The 22,399-nt window shown below is 41.2% G+C and overlaps 1 protein-coding gene across 4 annotated transcripts in view; it reads left to right on the forward strand.

Annotated features, from left to right (window-relative positions):
- The window catches only part of TEAD4 (TEA domain transcription factor 4), a 346,867-nt gene that overhangs the window by 170,592 nt on the left and 153,876 nt on the right, over positions 1 to 22,399 (forward strand). For all 4 annotated transcript variants that reach the window (XM_030214440.1, XM_030214441.1, XM_030214439.1 and 1 more), the window contains 2 exons: positions 792 to 856; positions 9,137 to 9,199. In XM_030214440.1, the coding sequence (XP_030070300.1) occupies positions 792 to 856; positions 9,137 to 9,199 (128 nt within the window). The remainder of the gene's footprint in view (positions 1 to 791; positions 857 to 9,136; positions 9,200 to 22,399) is intronic.

Here is a 22,399-nt window from a genome sequence, read left to right on the forward strand (position 1 = left end):
GGGGGGGGAAGGGGGCAACAGTTTCAGTTTCGGCTCCAGTTCAGAGAGAAACTGGTTGGCAGATTTTGGTCACAGATTCAGTTTTAGCTGACACCGAAAGCCCTGGTTTCAGTCACCCTCTATTTGCAATATTGCTGAGTGAGATATTAAAATACAACACTTCAATTCTATTCTACATTTAACACTAGATTCTATATATGGTATCTAAAAAATCAGTGCCAACTAAGCGTATTCTATAATCAGTACCTAGATTTAGGCTTAGTTAATATTTCAGTGCCGAAATCTATGTGCACCCATTTATACCATCAAAAAATGGCGTAAATCCTGGTGCGTAGATTTAGGCGCACTGGGCCATATTCTATAAGTAGGCGCATACATTTCGGAATGACCACAAAACACCCATTTTCCCCCCCATAACCACACCCCTTTTTGCCTGCACATGTTGGAAGTTTGGCGTACATCGTTATAGAATATACTTAGCAAGTTGTACACCTAAATTCTAATCAGTGTCAATTAGTACTCATTATCATTATCATTCATTGAACATCACACTGGAAATTGTAGGATTGTAGCTGCCTCTTATTTTTGAGACCTCCATTTTTGGGTGTAACAAAGATGTTGGATACATTTTAGAGAACTAAATCCTGCATTCTGGTTTCTTCAACAGTGTTAGCTTGAACAAAAAGTATTCGAGCTTCAACCATCCTGTTATATGATTATATGTTCCCAGCCATACACCACTTGCTATCTTCAGGTTCCATATCTCATAGTACTTTCTTTTCTTGTTCCAGGCCGAAATGAGTTGATAGCTCGGTATATCAAACTGCGGACAGGGAAAACACGCACTAGGAAACAAGTAAGTGAAACATTTCTGCTAGTAATCTGAATTTGTAGCATTGAAAGTTTGGAGTTGAGCCTGTTATGAACAGAGCTATGTTACACTCTGGGTGATTGTTGAGAGGGGAAGGGTCCCCTTTTTTGACGTTTTCTCCTTCCCAAACTGCAGCAAGAACTTGTGCTCACAGTTAATGCACTGACATCTGCAGCAATGTGTCACCCAAGGTAGCCACTCTTCTCACTCACTCTTTCTGACATGGAGCTACATTAAGCACGTATCTTGGCAATTGGTTGGTTTATCACTAAAGGAACCTTTTTACTAAGATGTGCTACGAAAAGGGCTTTCTTATACGCTAAGCTCATATCTAGTGTGTCCCTAAAAAAGGGCTTTTTCGCTTAAATATTTTTTTTAATTTTCAGGTTTTGCGCTAATGTTGGTATTAGCGCTTGGCAACTGAAAATAATTAATGCAGGAATACTTACTGCCTCCTGTTTAGGAGGCACTCAGGGCTTCTGGACAGTAAGTTCGCCCGTGTTATTTTCAGTGCCATTCGCTAATCTTGTTATTAGTGAGCAATAACTGAAAATAGCACAGGGGGACTTACTGCCAGATGTTTAGAAGGTGCTAAGGGCTCCCACATTAACCAGTTAGCATGCAGTAATGTGAGCACACTAGCTAGACAACACTTCCATGCCCATTCCCTGTCCAATCTCTGCCTGTGACACACCATCCAAAAAATACGTACAAAAAATAAATAGCATGCGATTAGTGTGCACAAACAGGAAAACTACTGCAAGATGCTTTAGCATGTCCAGCAGTAAGTCTTTTTCAGCATATGAAGCCCACATTAGGGCTTAATGCATCTTATTATTAAGGGCCCCTTTACCAAGCTGTGGGAAAAGGGGGCCTGCGCTGTTGTCGGCATGTGTTTTTCACACACACTGAGGCCCCCTTTTACTGCAGCTTGGTAAAAGGGCCCTTAATAATTTTTTGTTCCGTGGCTGATCCACACTAAAAGGAAGTTTCTCTTTCCTGCAGGAAATGGCCTTTCGGTAAGTAAAGCACTTGCCACATGGCCATTTTGGAGGAGAGCCCTTACCGCCACCCACTGAGGTAGCGGTAAGGGCTCTGGTGCTAACCCAGCGGTAACCGGGCAGCATGCGACATTGCCCGATTACCGCAGGGTACATTCCAGATATGACAGTGCACTAGGGGTGGGAAGTACCGCCTGCATTGGGCTTACCGCCGCTTAGTAAAAGGGGCCCTCGGTGACATATTTGCACAACTGTATTTATGGAATATATGCATTCCCCTAAATTTAGGCCTTTCATGAGCTTTATACATCGCTAACGTCCTGAAAATTTGGGACAGATTGAATGGAAAACCATAAACTTATTAGGTGGCATTATTGCTAAAATATTTTAGGTAAGATATTTGTGTTGATATATTCATTGAATACATTGATTTCTCCCACCCCTCCAAAAATGCCTCTGTTACAATCCTTGTGCACCTGAAATATGGTATAATTAGGTGCGGATTGGATACAGAATGAATATAAAATAAAAATGTTGTTAGGTTGCATAATTATGTGTAAATGTTCATGGGATACATTGAGCTCTGCAAAAAATACTCCTGTTGGAACTTTTGGGCACCTCAGACTTGTGGTATAGTTTGAGGCCCTCCCCCTCCTCAAACTATACCACCAGGTTCTCAATTTATCTAAAATCCTGTGCGGTAAGTAATAGCTAGTCCACCACCTTTACCACTCACTCAAGGATGAGTATTGTACAAGTAACCCGGAGGCATCATCTGCGAAAAATATGTTAGGTTACCAGATTGCAACTAAATTTCCACAAGACATAAAATATTCAAACCCCAAGTAGTAATCAAATTATGAACTAAAAACTGCTTACCCCTGAGGGAACAAATATTAAGAAGTCCTACCCATATAGTGCTATCTCGACTAAGGCAGGAAGATAAGAACTGGCTAGCACGTTGAAGAGAAACAAGCGTCTGATGACAATAAAACACTTGGGGTGGTAAGGAGGAGGAACGGCAGCTCCAGACTACCGAGATATCAGTGTTAGGGAGCATAGGAAAATTCCAAAGGAGCAGCCTGCCAAAAAGCAAAAATAAAATAAGACTAGTTGACATTGAGATCAAATAACTGGCCAATCGACTGGGGTGCTCACTCAGGGTGTGCACGAAGGAATATATATCTTGCTATTTGTGTGCACTCCTTTGGCATGCACCTTCAATGAAATTTAAAGGGAACAGTGTGCTGTCACCTTCTGGCATCTGGTGGTGGGCGGGGCAATGTCAGCTTGAGTGCAGTACCAGCGATTAGGACACAGAGCCAAATTCCGTGCCATGCTCAATGCAGATGCCAATGTTGATGCAGAACCAAAAGATTTTTTACCCTGGACTCTTCGGGCTTTAATGGTCCTTGCTTGCATTCGCTTATTGCCGCTAAATGGCAATTATTGATTCTAATTGAAATCAGTGAATATGTACACGTGTAAATTTAGGCATGTAATCCACGCTTAAATTTTACATATGTCCCGGAAAAGGGGGCACAGGAGTGGGAGGGTCATGGGCATTTTGGGGTGGAGCATGCGTGTGGATTCAAGTTACGCACATAATTATAGAATAAGGGGGTTCCGTGTGTAAATTTAGTTGGGGGCATTTGCACCACGTTTTCGTTGGTGCAAATGGACACTCTTAAATTTACGAGTGACCCCTGTGCTTAATAGTGCTTAAGCGGTTTTTCCGTGCTGATTTTGTAGGCACGATTTATAGAATTCACCCCTTAGCGTAAAGTTGGGTGCGCAAATTTATAGAATGTGCATGCTGCTTAAAGTGAGTGCAGTATGTGCACTTAGTATGTGCTTTTCCCAATTGGGGGAGGGGGTGTGTGTGCATGCATTAACCAGTAAACACATGTGAGCCATTGTGCATATTTGCCCTCGCAGGAAAGTGTGCACACTATATGCAAATAGTGCAATCACTTTAAGAACCGCATGCACTATCTCCCTAATTCTATAAACTTGTGTGTACAGTTTTACACTTACGCTTATGTTTACTAAAGTGCGCTGTAAGTGCGTTAGCATTTTTAACATGGGTAAATGGTTTATGCGCGTTAAACGTTAAAGCGCCTATAGAAATGTATAGGTGCATTAGCGTTTAACGTGACTTAACTTTAAAGGCGCGTTAGAAACGCTAACGTACCTTAGTAAACATACCCCCTAGTGTGCAAATTTGCACATGTAGGTTATAGAATAGTGTAAGTTGCATTCGTAACTTAATATAATAATTTAGCTGTTAATTGGCACTGATTAGCAGTCATGGACTAGATTCTATATATCACACCTAAAACTTTGGTACCGAAACGAAATACACCTAAATTTAGGCGTACTTCATAGAATAAGCCTAAATTTCTGTGCGGTTTATGGAATATGCTGAGCACCCGTCACAGGCAGTTATGCCAAGTAAAACTTGGTGTAAATGCTGTTGTCTAAATTACACGTGAACCAGGTGTAGTCTATAATAACGTGCATAGATTTTAGAAATGATCACAACTCTCCCATTCCACACCCACACGCCCCTTTTTCAAGTATGCAACTTAGAATTTAAGCGCATCACATTATAGAATATGCTTAGACAGTTCTTGGTGTAATTAATGCCAATTAGTGTCAATAATTGCTTAAGTGGCAATTATCGGTGCTGATTGGCTTGTTAATTAATAAAGTTGTGTGCCCAACTTAAGTCACGATATATAGAATCCGAGAGTGTGTGTATAACTGCTCTTAGTTGGGATTCTGAAAATTTTAAGTGCAAAATTCATAACACACAACTGCAAGGGCGACTTGCTTAGATAGCTTTGAATGTATGTGTGTTACAAATGAGACGCTTTAAAGGATGAGAACTTTTACTGGGCCAACAAAATAGGTCTCATAGTTAATGTACAGTAGTATTGATACAAAAATTATTTTGTTGTGCCAATTAGAGATAGCACAGCCCCAAAGCACTCAGGGTTTCTTGGGGACCATTATAACCAGCAAATGTTTTAATCCATACAATAGATCATCACAAATAAATGATTGCTGTCATTACTGTCTCAATTATCAGCAGGCTTGCTGTTTGTGATCTATTGGTATGAGGTAAGCTTGCTTGCTGTGGAGGCAAAAGTAGTCATATAAAAAAATTCTCTGTGCTAAGTATTTTATTAAAATATGTTCTGCTGCCAGAGATAAGGGAGTATTTCATGGAGATCATGCATATCCAAATAAAAATCCTGGGGGAAATATTCAGCCGGCTATCTACCATGTAAAAACAAGCAGACGACTTATCTGCTTATCTTTCTGTAGGATATCAAGGGCTTGATATCCAGCACTATTTAACTGGCCAGGAATGGCTCCTGGCTAGTTGAATAGTGTTTAGCCAGCTAAGCACTAATATTCAGTGCGAGATAGTCGGTTATCAATGCTGAATATTAGCGCTTAGTGGCTAGCCGATAACCGGCTATGTTGCATGACTTAGCTGGCTATCTGTGAATATTCAAGCTCTGGCTGGCTATGTTTAGTGGGCAAATCAGACCACATAATTAGCAGCCCTATCTTTGCCCGCTATTAACTTAACTGGCCAGCGCTGAATATTTACATAGCCAGTTAAGGGGTCCTTTTACTAAGGTGCACCAGAAAATGGCCTACACTGTTGTAGGCACGTGTATTGGATGTGCGCAGGCCCATTTTTCAGCACGCCTGCAAAAAAGGCCTTTTTTTTTTTGGCTGAAAGTGGACATGTGGCAAAATAAAAATTGGCGTGCGTCCATATTGGGCCTGAGACCTTACCGCCACTCATTGATTTAGCAGTAAGGTCTCATGCATTAACTGGGCGGTAATCGTCAGCATGCATACACTGCCAATTACCGCCTGGTTAGCGCCAAGTGGTAGAAAATAAAAAATATTTTCTGCCACGCGTATCGGACATGTATAAAAAATGGAATTACTGCCTGGGGCACGCGGTAGCCGGGCGGTAGTTCCAAATTGACGTACGTTGGACACGCATAGGCACCTATGCGCCTTAGTAAAAGGGCCCCTAAGTTAGAGCCTGTCAAAAAATGCCAGTCACTGGAAACAGCCCAGCATTGACTATGCGGGATCAGTTCCAGCGGCAGCAACTAACTACACTGCCTGCCACCTGCTAAATATTGGTGGGTGGGGGGTGGGGGAGGCAACTGTTTAAGTAGGACCATTGACTATGTGGCCTTAAGCTTAAATGGATAATTTATTTGTGTGGTCCTGTTCTACAGGTGACATTACACAGAGAATACTGAATTTTGATGCAATCCATGTAAACTTTGACCCTGCCCCTGGAACACCTTTCAGCCTGCCTCGTCCTACTGTCATAGCCTTTCCAACCAAGAGTTATGCATTGGCCAACACACCTCTGAATTTAAACAGTGATTTATGCAATTAACTCTGAAGTTAAGTGCATAAATCCTTTTGTGTATAAAACCTCTTATTTATATTAGATTAGTTGTATTCAGATTTAATCTGAGATCCTTCTCTGTAGGTGACAAGGCACAGAACTCTGTCAGGGAAACTAGTGGCATCCTCTCCCAACCCTTTTACTCTCTGTTTCCTTAGGTCTCGTGGTAATTCTCCTGGTGCCTCAACCAAGTGATCATAACTAGAGATACAAAATTTTCAAACATTTTGAAGTGATGGAGGAAAATGTTTGAGTTTTTTTCTCATGCAATTAAATTTAGTGACTGGCAGTTACGCCAAGTAAAACTTGGTGTGAATGCAAACTCCTAAATTAGGCACATGGACCGGGTGTATTCTATAACCAAGATGAAGTTCAATGTTGACAAGTGCAAAGTGATGCATGTGGGTAAGAGGAACCCGAATTATAGCTACATCTTGCAAGGTTCCGCGTTAGGAGTTACGGATCAAGAAAGGGATCTGGGTGTCGTCGTCGATGATACGCTGAAACCTTCTGCTCAGTGTGCTGCTGCGGCTAGGAAAGCGAATAGAATGTTGGGTGTTATTAGGAAGGGTATGGAGTCCAGGTGTGCGGATGTTATAATGCCGTTGTATCGCTCCATGGTGCGACCGCACCTGGAGTATTGTGTTCAGTACTGGTCTCCGTATCTCAAAAAAGATATAGTAGAATTGGAAAAGGTACAGCGAAGGGCGACGAAAATGATAGTGGGGATGGGACGACTTTCCTACGAAGAGAGGCTGAGAAGGCTAGGGCTTTTCAGCTTGGAGAAGAGACGGCTGAGGGGAGATATGATAGAAGTGTATAAAATAATGAGTGGAATGGATCGGGTGGATGTGAAGCGACTGTTCACGCTATCCAAAAATACTAGGACTAGAGGGCATGAGTTGAAGCTACAGTGTGGTAAATTTAAAACGAATCGGAGAAAATTTTTCTTCACCCAACGTGTAATTAGACTCTGGAATTCGTTGCCGGAGAACGTGGTACGGGCGGTTAGCTTGACGGAGTTTAAAAAGGGGTTAGATAGATTCCTAAAGGACAAGTCCATAGACCGCTATTAAATGGACTTGGAAAAATTCCGCATTTTTAGGTATAACTTGTCTGGAATGATTTTACGTTTGGGGAGCGTGCCAGGTGCCCTTGACCTGGATTGGCCACTGTCGGTGACAGGATGCTGGGCTAGATGGACCTTTGGTCTTTCCCAGTATGGCACTACTTATGTACTTATGTACTTATCATAGATTTTAGAAATGCCCATGACTTGCCCATTCTATGCCTATGGCCACGCCCCTTTTCAACTATGCAATTTAGGATTTACACGCATCATGTTATAGAATGTGCTTAGTTCTGCATGTAAATTCTAATTCATTCCAATTAGTGTCAATAATAGCTTGCTAAGAGACAATTATTGGCGCTCTGATTGACTTGTTAACTAATTAAGTTGCACATGCAACTTAAGTCATGCTATTTAGAATCCCAGGGTTCATGCCTCATTCTAACAGAGAAAATAATTCAGAAGTTTTAAAATATTTTTCCCCAAATTTACCATTTTTCCACTTCAGAAAAAAAACCCTGAAAACACTCTTTTTTTCTCAAATTTTCCTGGGCCTTCACTTTTCTAATCATAACTATATTGCTGTTTCTCCTTTATTCTGTTTATTAACTTCTGGGCATTAGAGTTGCTAGAGATGGGGAAGCCACTACTTGCCTTGGGATTGGTAGTGTGGATTGGTGCTACTAATTGGGGTTCTGCCAGGTACTTGTGACCTGGATTGGCCACTGCTGGAAGCAGGATACTGGGCTGGATGTACCATTGGTCTGACCCAGTATGGCTGTTCTTAACAGTTACTAATCATAGTTGCAACCACAATAGCTCAATATAAAATGACCACAATACTATATATAAACTCAAGTGATCACCACAATAAAGTACCAAGAAATACCCCAAATTTCTGAAAGGTGGACCTCATCAACCTTGCACACCTGTCTTGTAGCTGCTAAAATCCAGGTAGCTTATTTGGTATTTCTTAGTGATTTATTGTGGTGATCACTTGAGTTTATTATTCAGAGATTAACAGACAACATTTTGAGGGATTTCATCCCGAAGAAGTATCATGAAAGCATGCTGCTCTGTGTTACAGTTTGAAAATGCTGAAGCACCATGATTTAATCATATACCTCATAAAGATTCTTTTATTTCAACAAGTAAAAGGCATCTTTTATGAAAACAAAAATGATACCAATATCTTTTTTACATCTGGAACACTTTTTAAAAAATACTGTATATAAACAGGAAAGCTATTTTAATAAACTAGCTGGCTAGTAGTATATCTTGATGATATCTCTATAGGTTAAAATCTATCAACATTTTCTGGTCCTTACCTATTGATATTTTTGGTTCTGAATTTTGATATGGGTTGATTTTTTCCAGTTGTATAGCTCTACATCTGCTAGAGATTAGCTGTCAGGTCACATACCTCAGTATCATTCACAAATATGAGTAGTAATATATCCCATCAATCAAACAGATTGGCAGGTGAGATAAGAATGGCATCAGCCAATTAGAGTTCACTTTTGGGTTGGGCCATGTTCACTCTCTGCCCATACCCTACCCTATACTAAGATGATTCTCAACTATGGCAATCATAAGGTATGCTGAAATTCTCTTTGGATAAAGGTGCTACATTAATTTTATGCTAATGCTGGATTCTTTTTTTTTTTTTTTTTAACTAAAATAGCATTACACTTCATAATGAATGGATATAGAGTTTTGCTTTGTTTTTTTTTCCATAGGTGTCAAGTCACATCCAGGTGCTGGCACGGAGAAAAGCACGGGAAATCCAAGCAAAATTAAAGGTACCATGCTAGATGTTGTGTTTCTGCCTTTTTATACTGTAAACAAGCACTGATTTGATTGGAAAATATTTTCAGGATTTTTAAATTACCTCTTAATTTCCTTCACCTTATAACACACACCCTCTTCGACGGTGTGCCCAGGAAGCAAAGGGATCCCTTGCCAACCCAGGAAAATAAGACATCTTCATAACTAATCCTCAACACAGCGACGGGTGTGAATGCCCCTGGGTCCCGGGCTGACCTATCAGGAGTACCCCTTGGGCAGGCTCCATCGGTCCCTTGAGTGCATGGCATCTGGTGCCTCTACCTGGGGGGGGGGGGGGGGGAAGTGTTAGCAGATGGCATTTCCCTCCCTTCTCCCCAGAAAAAAAAAACAAAAATACCATGGTGAACAAGGATGGCTAAAATGTTAAACAGTATTTTCAAATGATATAATTTATAGTATCTTTGAACAGTAAAGTATTAATGTCATAAAAAAATATTCTGTGTCACCGTCTCAGGCTCTAAGCAAACTATCATAGACTCCAGAATAATGTGAGCCCTTGGGCTGCTGTTGACGAGCGGCAGCAGCAGGCAAAACCCTCTAACCAGGACTAGACTAGGCAAGCAGGACTGGAGCAGACTAGGAGTGCAATAAGCACACAGACAGAAACAGGCCAGACGTGCCCAGAGCACACAGGCGGCACTAAAACACAAACCAGGACTGGACTAGGCACGGAACACAGAGACAGAACTAAGTAAAGCCAGAAGAGAGGACACTCAGTGGGGCCGCAAGGCTGACCTGGAACCGATGCATACAGAGCTCTCTCATGCGGGCTGCAAGGCCAAATGGGAACCTAAACACAACAGCAGAGGGAAGAAGAAACTAGGCAGAACTCTAGGTAGAGCTCTAGGCGAGGCAGGCTAAGCAGAGCGCTAGGCGAGGCAGACTAGGCAGAGTTCAAGGCTGGGACACATGGCCACACAAACACACAACAGAACAAACAGGCAATAAGCAAGGCAGAAGTGCTAACCCAGCACACAGACAAACAGAAGAACTAAAGCAGAAGTGCTAACCGTAGCACACAGACAAACAGAAGTGCTAACCTAGCACACAGACCAACAGAAGAACTCAGACAGAAGGGCTAACCTTCGCACACAGACAAACAGAAGAACCAAAGCAGAAGTGCCACACAGGCACACAAAGTAGTAAACAGGGCAGAAGTGCTAACCTAGCACACCAACTGGGAAACAGGACAGAAGTGCTAACAAGCACACTGACAAACCTGGAGACCTTTGCCTTTGCAAAGGCCCTGAATGGATGTCCTCCACTTCCTTATAAAGGAAGGGAAAGGAAAGGAATTTGTACAGTGCTGCGTAACCCTAGTAGCGCTCTAGAAATGTTAAGTAGTAGTAGTAAAGGCCCTCCCTGATGATGTCACAACTATAGGACAGAGGCAGGAAACACACTGAACACCAGAGAGAGACTTGGAACACACAGGAAGTGGAAGCACTACAGGAAAGAGGCTTGAAACACACAACACCAAAGTGAGGCTTGGAACACACAGGAAGTGGCAGCAGAGGCAACAATGCAAAGGAAACAGACTGAAGCTACCTCTGAAGCTGACCACCCGAAGACAAGGTGAGAGTGAAAAGTGCAGTCATGACCACATTCGTGACATTCCGTAAGCAGAATTTATTTATTGTAATTTATAAACCACCTTTATGAAGAGAATACTAAATATCTCAAACAGCATACTCTATACTCCTTTAATTGACCAGTCAATTATATACTCTTTCTTGCACAGTAGTTTTAACCAGTCTGTGGGTCTTAACTGTATCTCAGTGTTCTTCCACTAATGCTTCTACCTATGTCCATCCCCCACCATGTCACTCACCCACACACCAATATGGGGCTGGATTTAGCGACGTAGCTAGATATCAAATTTTGCATGTGCCACTGGGCAAACTGGGTGGACACATATAGTCTCTACACCCCCCCCCCCCCCTTGGCACCAACAAAAAAACATTAAATACCTGAGCTGCAATGGTCCTTCGGAGGGAAGAACAGCTCTCCTTCCTTCTTGCTGCAGCCAGCGGCACTATGCAGATTCTGCCACTGCCCTACTCCCTCGTGCATACTCTGTTTTTGCGCCTGTGCAAAAACTAAACATGTGCGGCAGGGGCAGGCCAGTGCAACAGCAGTGCATATACAGTGCTGCTGGCTGGAGGAAATAGGAAAAGGAGCTGTCCTTGCTGCCAGAGGACCACTGAGGCAGGTGGGGCTTGGGGATCCCTACCCAGCCATTTGGATGGGCTTGAGTCCAAAGTAGGTGGGCCCAGGCCCACCAATGACTATGCCACTGTAAGGACTGGTGGCTGCTGGGCATGCTGAGAGTATCTGGTGACCCTTGCTTTTTTTGATTCCAGCCCTTAGAGTTTATGGCTTGTAGTTCAGGTTTGTTTCTCTGGAGTAAGTTCTTCCTTCTTGGCCAAAAGACCAAGAGATTCACCGAGATTCTGTGTATAAATCTCCATTTTTTCCCTTAACTTGCCAGAAGCTCTGGAGCCCTGGAAATTCCCTCCTTGGTTACTTGTGATAAGGGGTTTCAGTTGACTCTGTGAGTGTGACTGGTGGTTGGCTACAGGATTTCACAGACAGTTTGCAGTGCAAAACCAAAGGAAACTTTATTGGTAGAAAATAATTAAAGCACTAGAGTTTGTTCCCCTGTCAGACTCTTTCCAATGAAGGCACTCCTTTACCTTTTTTAAATCTTCTGTTCCTTCTCATGCAAGGGCCACTCCTTGCTTCAGTGGGACTCCTCACAGGTACTTCATCCCAGCCAACACTTTAGGGAGAATTCCTTCACTTAAAGCCTCCCTCCAGGAGATCTCTGAACTCAGAGACCTGTTGCCTCGGGGCCTCCGTGGTTCCTCTCAGGGCATTTAACCTTCTTTCCCTCTGAGCCCTGCCCTTCTGACTCTGGGCTTACTTTGGCAGTTTAGTGCCAATGCTTTCAGGCAGCTAAACTGCATCCCCTTATCACCACCTGCTATAAGGTGGCTAACCTGCACCTTCAGTGAGGGAGTGTGCCTAGGGACACCTCCCACTATACCACTCACTCCCTCACAACCTCCTAACACGTTCCTGTCACTTCTGCATAATATGAGTACTTCACTACATATACTCTTATCCACCAACTTTAGCAGATATTATAATTTTAAATGTACAAATGATAATAGTGGTCCTTCTTTCATGGTGGACTCAGCATCTTGCATGTGCCACCTCTTGCTGTTACCTTTGCCTTAGTTCCTTATGGATGTATCAGTTTGCAGATTGTTACTTTACACAGCCTGTGGCTAGCAGACCAGATCCTGTCAGTAAGACTATTCGCCTTCTCTCCCAAATTGTTTACTTTAAGCAGAGAATTATTCTTTGGTTTCCCCAAACCCCACCTTTACGGAGGTTTCAAATCTAAGAAACGATCAAGTTGATCTAAAACAGAGAGACTGGTTATTGATACTCTCCAGGAAAATTGTAGCCTAGTTTTCAAAAAGGTTTTTGCAATTCTGTGCATTTGGTAGAAAAGAATTTGAAAATAGCATTCTGATGTTTGCTCATGTATGGTTGCTACAGCCCTTGGAAGATTTTGTGAAGACAGATAAAATGTACACGTTAATCAAGGTTAGGATGAGTATGCATTTTCAGTAAGGAGTAAGAGCGGAGAAGCAGCCCACTGGTTAGAGCGATGGGCTGAAAATCAGGGTTGAAATTCCACTGCCACTTCTTGTGACCTTAGGCTATTCACTTAACCCACCATTGCCTCAGTTACAATCAAAGGGGCTAATTTTATAAAGGCGTGGAGGGGCATAATCGAACGGGGACGACCATCTCTAAGGGCGCCCATCTCTAAGGATGGCACCGCGAAGGGGCGGGGAAACCCGTATTATCGAAACAAGATGGGCGTCCATCTTTCGTTTCGATAATACGGTCTGGGACGCCCAAATCTCAACATTTAGGTCGACTTTAGAGATGGGCGACTTTAGAGATGGGCGACCTCGGTTTTCGCCAATAATGGAAACCAAGGACGCCCATCTCAAAAACGACCAAATCCAAGGCATTTGGTCGTGGGAGGAGTCAGCATTCGTACTGCACTGGTCCCCCTGACATGCCAGGACACCAACCAGGCACCCTAGGGGGCACTGCAGTGGACTTCCTAAATTGCTCCCAAGTCCATAGCTCTCTTCCCTTGTGTGCTGAGCCCCCCCAAAAATCCCAAAACCCACTCCCCACAACTGCACAACACTACCATAGACCTTATGGGTGAAGGGGGGCACCTACATGTGGGTACAGTGGGTTTCAGGTGGGTTTTGGAGGGCTCACATTTACCACTACAAGTGTAACAGGTGGGGTGGGGGTTGGGCCTGGGTCCGCCTGCCTGAAGTGCACTGCACCTACTAAAAACTGCTCCGGGGACCTGCATACTGCTGTCAGGAAGCTGGGTATGACATTTGAGGCTGGCAAAAAATGTTTAAAAAAATGTTTTTTTTTGGGTGGGAGGGGGTTAGTGACCACTGGGGGAGTAAGGGGAGGTCATCCCCGATTCCCTCCGGTGGTCATCTGGTCAGTTTGGGCACCTTTTTGAGACTTGGTCGTGGAAAAAAAGGGACCAAGTAAAGTTGGCCAAATGCTCGTTAGGGATGCCTTTCTTTTTTCCATTATCGCCCGAGGACGCCCATCTGTTAAGCACGCCCCCATCCCGCCTTCGGTACACTGCCGACACGCCCCTGGGAACTTTGGTTGTCCCTGCGACGGAAAGCAGTTGAAGACGCAAATCGGCTTTCGATTATGCCGATTTGGGCGACCCTGAGAGAAAGACGTCCATCTCCCGATTTGTGTCAGAAAATGGGCACCCTTCTCTTTCAAAAATGCCCCTGATTGTTTCACATATATGACAATATATGGATGTTTTTCTGTTGCTTTTAAAATTACTGCGCCCTCCCTGCATCCCCCACATAAAAGTATGTGTTGATGAGAATATGTGTACTTTTTATGCAACTGTGAAGTAGGTTGAGTTTGAGGTAGAGTTTGGATGGAGCATGAGTGTTTATTTTCCAGCTAATTGGACTATTTTGAGGGTACAACTGCTGGTACTTATCCTGGTTGAATGAAATTTGTATATTTGTGTTACTTTGGAGTTGCCAGTGTAGAAAAGGCAAAAAAAACTGAGTGAAGGATATAAAATAAGCCCAGGGAGTTGTGAGAAGGAATGAGGGGACCGATAAACACCAGTTTCACATTTTATGCATCAATTTATTTTATTGTGTTTATGTTAAAACCTAAAATTAGAAGCCTTACAAATGAGCTTCCATTCTCCTGTCTGTGGATGCTCATTAATATTTCTGCAAGTAAGGCAATGCTTTATGTGCAGAAACAGCCTTATATAAAGTCGCTTTCCAGTACAGCTTGTTGTGCGTAACTGTACCTGAACTGAGCAGAGGATTTCTTAGGGGCACGGTTCGCTTTTGAAAATATACATATATACCCATAAATTAATCCAGAAAATCTGTGCATGATAAAGAGCAGATGTTAATATAACCTCATAAATTTCCTGGGTTTTTTCAAAGTGGAAATCTTGCTGAGTCTGCATAGGGAAAAAGTATGTACTTACTTTGTGTATGTGTGTGTGTGTGTGTGTGTGTAACCGTGTATGTGCAGTTCTAAAATTCAAAACTTATTTGCAGTCAATAATACTGTGAGCCTAAATCTCTTTCCTTGTAATCTTATTGAGTGGCACCTGTGCTCTGTAGTATTAATGCAAACATGATCAGTTGAATAGTATTTTAGGCTTCATCATTCCAAACCTGCCCCTGAATATTTCTGTTCAGATGAGCACCTGTAGCATCAGATTATGACCCATTGATGAGGAGGAGAAAGAGGAAGAGGAGCTGTGTGAGAGAAAAAAGAAATAAGAAAGCCATTAACTCTCCATGGAACTTGAACTTACCACCTTAGGATCTAAGGTCCGGTTTTTTAAATCTCCAGCTGCATGCGAAGGCAAAAGCAAGAACTGATACACATGAGAGTTACTTTGAGTGGTTAAAATGCATCAAGCCACATGTATTTCCCCAGAAGGCAACACGTGATAGAAGCCGCTTTCTCTCAAAAACAAATGTCCTCTTACATGACTTCTTTGTTATTCTGTCCCCATGACGATTTAGGTCCTTTGGTTTATTGTGTTCTGCTGTGCCATTCAGGGGGCCAGCTGGACTGTGCTGCAGTGAGGGCCATGCTGAGAACTTGGCCCAGCTACCTGCAGGGAGAGCTGCCACCTTCCTGTTGGTCTCATCCTGTTCAGCTGCAGAGCTGCTGGAGGCGGGTTAGGCAGCATTAGTTGACTTCATTACTTTCTCCTGTTCCACAGCTTCAGGCTTTCCAAAGCAGCTGGATATTAAGAAAACCCTGTTTCTTCCAGCTCCTTCAAACCTTGTTTGTTCAGGCTGCTAACTTTAACTCAGATAAAAATGCAGTATTTTTTTCTGATTTTGCTTCCATTTTTAAAGAGAGACTATTGGAGGACATCTGTATCAATTTTTCAATCTTTCCCATCCATTTTGTATCAAAGGGAATGTTATATAGAAGCTTAGCGGAGATTAGGAAGCAACAACGGTAATTGGGAAGCAAAGCTAGTACTGAGCTCTGATTGTGGCTGGACAGATTCAGCTTCAGAAATTGGAGAACAAGGACAGTGCTGCTGACTTCTATGGTCTATGCCCTGAAAATGGCAAGGACAAATCAAGACTAGGTATACATATGAAGTATCGCATACCATATGTAATGAGTTTATCTTGTTGGGCAGATTGGATGGACCATACAGATCTTTATCTGCCATCATCTACAAGAATCCTTAGTCTGGTCCAGCTGCTGATTCTTACGTGAAGTTGTAGCCCAGGGTTATGACATCATATGGCTTATATTCAAAAGGACTTATAAGTTTACCAAGAACAAGTAAGGGCTAGATGCTGTAAATGGTGCCCAAATTTGGGTACTGAAGAAAAATGAGCATTGAGCACTATTCAGTAAATGATGCTCTGAGTTGGGTGCCGTTTATAGAATAGCATGTATCGCCAACATCCATGCCCAACTGAAACCTGCTGTAAATCCTTGCACATAAGTTAGGCACGGATCTCCTGAATTCTATAATAATGTATGCATCTTTAGTGAAAGCCCCTGGCCCACCCATGCTCCTTAATTGGCTACGCCCCCTTTCCAGTGGCACGCTAAAAGATTTATGTGCACATCTTTATAGACTAGTGCTTAGCAAGATGCACACATAAATCCAAATTGATGCCAATAATTGATTGTTCCCTGTTATTGGTGCTAATTGACTTGTTTCTCAATTAAATTGTGTGCACAAATTGGGCGCCATATAAAGAATCTGGGGGTAAATGTTTAAGTCCACTGGATGCTGACTTTCAGTGGCATAATACTGATAGTGCTACCGATTTTGACACTGTCCATATAGCACCTTGGCAGAGATGGACTGCAGCATGGGTGGTAATGATTATTTATTTATTATTTGTTATAATTTTTCATACTTGTATCCCATTTATAATGTTATTCAGCCTCTATGGTGCTTATTTTAGAAGCATTTTACATGTACATAAACTGACTTTTAGAATTGTACATTGCATGCCTGTCTAAATCCTGATTTTAGAAAACTAGGATATGCACATCTAAAACTTGAAAATGTGCATATGGCAAGGGGTCGTGGTCTGGGCGTGTTTTGAGAGGGAATAGGGTGGGCTAAAAAAAATAGATTTATATTCTCCATTTCAGAAGGGGGATATATGACTATGTCCAAAAACGTAATAGTCAGGATTTACACCTGCCCCCCACCCCCCGGGACATCTAGATTTTAGAAAAGTGCTCCTTTTGTGTAGCATTCCACTGGAGGTATATGGGGAGGTTGCCCCCTTAATTCCCCAGTGTTTCTTGCCTCCCCCATCTCTCCTGATACAATGTCAGCAAAAGCTTTCGGGTTCTGTGACAGCTTCTTGTATGTTTCTAAATGGCTACCATATTGCCGTGATGTGCCCGTTGATATTTTAGATGTTGATACTTACAAAATGGATGCTCCAGCTGCATGTAACCAGTACATACCTGACTATACTTGGATGTGGTTTAGAATAAGCTCTACGGTTTGGGTGTTAGGCTTTTTTGTTTTTTATATAACACAGAAGCATTTTGTATTGTTCTGTTTATATTTATTATTCAATAAAAAGATTTTCAAATAAAATAGAACAAGCTCTACACGGGCAAATCCTATTTTAAAATACTAGCAGAACATGAGATTTCCCAATCAGGACGTCTCAGTTCTGCTTTTTACATCCTTTCTAAAATGTTACTCCAAAGGCCTGCATAAAGCAGGTATCCCCCTGATTTTATAAAGGTTGCCAAAAACAGAGAAAAGAAAATAAGATGATACCTTTTTTATTGGACTAACTTAATACATCTTTTAATTAGCTTTCAAAGGTAACCCTTCTTCTTCAGATCAGATATAGGCAAATGTTGATAAATATCAGAATATAAAGTGAAACACAGGTAGAGCTAGAGGGATGAGGGACAGAGAGGGATAGATGGCAGATAAGAGAGTGACAAAGCAGTAGAATTTTATGGTTTATAGTGGGATAGAAAGTCCAGATCTTTAAGTCCTGTATCGTGGGTGTCAAGATATTTCATCAGTTTTACTTCAAAGGTCTTATGTTCCTGGATTGTCTTAAAATTTCCATTTAGTGATCTTACCATAAGATCATTTATGCAATGTTCTGGTTTTGTAAAGTGCTGTCCCACAGAGGTGGCAACCTGGTTGGCACTGGAGTGTTTAATATTGTGTCTGACTAAATTGAGTCGTGTTTTTAGCATCTGGCTTGTTTCCCCAATATAGCACCCTTCTTCACACTTTCTACATTGAATGATGCATACCACATTGGAGGATGAGTATATGAATGATCCCCTTATTCTGAATGTTTTTCCCATGTGAGTGACTGTAGGATCCTGTGAAATGTATTGGCATAGTTTGCAGCTGGGAATATTGCAGGGGCGTGTGCCGTTCTCTTCTTTTTGAGCTTCTATTGGGAGTTTGCTTTTCACTAATTTCTGTTTCAAATTAGGTGGCTTTCAGAAGGCCAGCACTGGTGGGGCTGGGACTATCTCTTTCAGTACTTCATCCTCTTGGATAGTGGCTGTAGATTTTTTATGATTCTTCTCAATTTTTCTATTTCTGGGTTGTATGTCACTATAAGATGGATTCTTTCTGTGGCTTTCTTCTCTTTGTACTGCAGTAGGTTTTCTCCAGGTATTTTAAGGGAAGAAGCAATATTCTTAGAGATTATTTTGGGGTTGTAGCCTTTTTGTTTAAAGGAAGCAGTCAGGATTTTGAGGTGTTTGTCTGTTGGGTCAGAGCAGATACATGGTATCGTGTGGCTTGGCTGTATGTAATGGAATTTTTTTGTACGGGAAGGATGGAAGCTGGAGATAGCTGCATCTGTCTGTAGGTTTCTTGTATATCGATGTTTGTATATAGCCATTGCTGATGGAACTGTGGTGTCTAGAAAGTTGACTTTTTCTGGGGAGTAATAAAATTTCAATGTTATTGTAAGATAGTATGTATTGAAGGAACAGTAAAATTGTTTGAGAGTCTCTTGTCCCTCAGTCCAAATCATGAAAATGTCAATATACCGGTAGTATTTTAAGGGTTTAGGTTGATATGTATTTAAAAACGTCTGTTCCAGTTCTGCCATGAACCCAAAAAGAAGCAATCATAAGGAACATGCAGGAGCTAAAGCCCTATCTTATCTGTCAACTGAAGAAGAACCTACAAGAAATCCAAGCAAAAAGCCAATACATTGCTATCCTTATGAAAGAAAAAAAAGCTTACTTCTCTCCTGCAGAATCACAAAGAGAACTAAACTTGATGGACCAGGCCCGAACAACTTGGATACACTCTCTAATCCACCTGAAGTGTATGAGAATCAGAATGCAAACAAACTAGGAGATCACAAAAGTCAGCAGATGCCCTGCAGGCAAACTTCCACTTACCACACTGATGTAAATGCAAATCAAATGGGGATAGTAAACCTCGGGAACTACCAATTATCACTGTCTTTTTGTCCCTCCAACAAACTAGATGAAATTGAACTATACTCAGAGGCTTCCAACAGACTGGAATACAATTTTAAACAAAAGAACACATATTCCACCCCACACGATAGACAAAATAATGAACTAGACAACTACATAGAAAGTTTCAGACATAAGGTGAAATCACAACTTTCCAACAAATAAAACCAGTCAATAGAAATAGAATAAAATAAAACAGAGAAAAGAAAATAAGATGATACCTTTTTTATTGGACTAACTTAATACATTTTTTGATTAGTTTTCAAAGGTAGCCCTTCTTCGTCAGATCAGAAATAAGCAAATTTGACGAAGAAGGGCCATACTGGGACAGACCAAAGGTCCATCAAGCCAAGAATCCTGCTTTCAATTTTTTTTTTTTTTATTTACGTCAATGTATATACCGTATCTTATTGCTATTGCAAGACAGAACGGTTTACAATTTATAGAATAAAAGGAACAATACGATATGTATAGGTTGGACAAACATTGGAACTCCAATCATTACAGGAAAGCACAGCAAAACCACAAACTAGCTACATAAGATGAAAACAGTATAACTCATGATTTAGTGTACAGGAAAGCACCGCAAATACAGGATTAAGTACATAATATGATCTACACAAACATAAACAGTACAGTTTTGATTTAATATACATTGCAAATACCCATTTATAACCTTGCTTCCATTATTCTAAATTCTGTTCTACATAATTGATAAAATAGAAGGTTTTCAAGAGTTTCCGAAAATGAAAGTAAGATTTCTCAGGTCTGATCTCTTTTGGAAGGCCATTCCAAAGAGAAGGGGACAAGTAGAAAAAAGCCGAGTTCCGTGTAGATTCCCATCTAGCCCTAGAGAGAGGAGGAATCACTAACCTGTGGCCAATCAATAGTGGCCAATCCAGGTTACAAGTACCTGGCAAGATCCCAAAACAGTACAATATATTTTATGCTGCTTATCCTAGAAATATATCACAAAAAAATGACACTGAGTGATATAAGTCTATACCTAAGTGAGGCCACTACTACGGTGTCAATAATATCCTAGAAATAAGCAATGGATTTTCCCAAGTTCATTTTAATAATGGCTTATGGACTTTTCTTTTAGGAAGCTATCCAAACCTTTTTTAAACCCCGCTAAGCTAACTACTTTTACCACATTCTCTGGCAACGAATTCCAGAGTTTAATTACACATTGAATGAAGAAATAAATATTTTCTTTGATTTGTTTTAAATTTACTACTTTGAAGTTTTATTGTGTGTACCCTAGTACATTAAAAAAGGTATCATCTTATTTTCTTTTCTCTGTTTTGATTTATTTCTATTTATTACCTTTGATATACCACAAATCAAAAATATATCTAAATGGTTTACAATAGCCAGTTAAAAATATGGGAGCACACAGACAGGCTAAGAAGGAGAGAAAGAGGGAAAGGCGTGGATGGTGAAAACAAAAGCCTGTAAAGTGTATAATGGGAGAAGAAAAACAATTTGACATAGGTAGGGGACAAGGAAATATGTGGGAAGGCAATCTTGCATCCGCAGTGAAAGAGGCAAAAGAAGGTGTGTGTGTGTAAGAATAAAATATGATAAAAGAGGGGGTTTACTCTTTGATTTGGGGGGAATGCCTGGGAGAAATTAAAGTTCTTAAGGCAAGATTTAAATTTTGTGAAGGAGTATTTAGTTCTGATATCCAGTGGCAGGTTATTCCAAAGAGTTGGGGCTAATGCACTGAAGCAGGAATAATTGAGCCTAATTCTACAGTGAGATGGAAGAGTTATCACATTTTGCTTAGAGGAGTGAAGGAGCCATAGCCGTATGTGGGGTTCCATAAGATTGGAAAGGAGTAGGCCAATATAATAGGTACGATAGGTAATAGACAGGATCTTGAAAAGGATCTTGTAAGTCACAGTGAGCCAGTGCTTAGCCATTAAGTGTGTGTGTGTGTGTGTGTGGGGGTAAAAGTTCTTTAGTTACCAAGATACGAGATTCACTGTTTCACCAAATACAGTGGCTGATCTCAGCTTCCAAAGATGATGCAGGCAGTTGTGAATCAGGACTGAATCCAAATTATCATGCAGTCATGGTACAGTAATGAGCCAGATTACAAAAATACAAACATAATGAAAACATCAGGGGCTAGCCATAAAAGCTGTGATAATGAGGAGCCCACTGGGGCTGTAACTGGGAGCAAAAAGCTTTTCCATATGTTCTGACACCCACACTGCCAAGAGCTGGATTAAGTGATATGGGTTAAAAATTAAGAACCAAATTGAGATCTAAGTTTATCACAGAAAAAAAAAGAAAGCACATTTTATAAAACATGTATAACTTCAAATGGTCAGGAGATCTGCAAATGATTAATACAACACTTAACTGAAATACATCATTATAATTCTATATAATTGAACAATGTAAACTTTCAAAAATTTTAAATGGGTATAAATTGTTTCTAGAAAAAAAAAATATATATATACAAACGCTGAAGACAAAAGTCATCCTTATACATAGATGCTAGGACATGATGCAGAATCAGATGAATAAAAGTCATTACATTTTGCAAGCTGAGTACACTGTTAAAAAATCTTACATATAGACATCTAGATGCCTAAATTGAAATCTATGTTGCATAGATGAAGAACAAGATTGGAGTGGAGGAGTGGCCTAGTGGTTAGTGCACCAGTCTTGCATTCCAGAGGTGGCAGGTTCAAATCCCACTGCTGCTCTTTATGATCTTGAGCAACTCACTTAACCCTTCATTGCCTCAGGTACAAACTTAGATTGTGAGCCCTCCTGGCACAGAGAAATATCCAGTGTACCTGAATGTAACTCACCTTGAGCTACTACTGAAAAAGGTGTCAGCAAAATCTAAATAAATAAGATTGGTAGATGTATAACTTAGGAACTTTTTTACTAAGCAGTGCTAAAGAGTGGCCTGTACTATCTCCAGCGTGGGTCTTTCCCACATGCTAAGGCTATTTTTAGTGCTACTGGTTTCATTACCGAATTTCCTATTTCTGCAATACTGGCCACACGCTATT

Source organism: Microcaecilia unicolor, chromosome 9 (genome assembly GCF_901765095.1).
Source record: "Microcaecilia unicolor chromosome 9, aMicUni1.1, whole genome shotgun sequence".
Taxonomy (NCBI): Eukaryota; Metazoa; Chordata; class Amphibia; order Gymnophiona; family Siphonopidae; genus Microcaecilia; species Microcaecilia unicolor.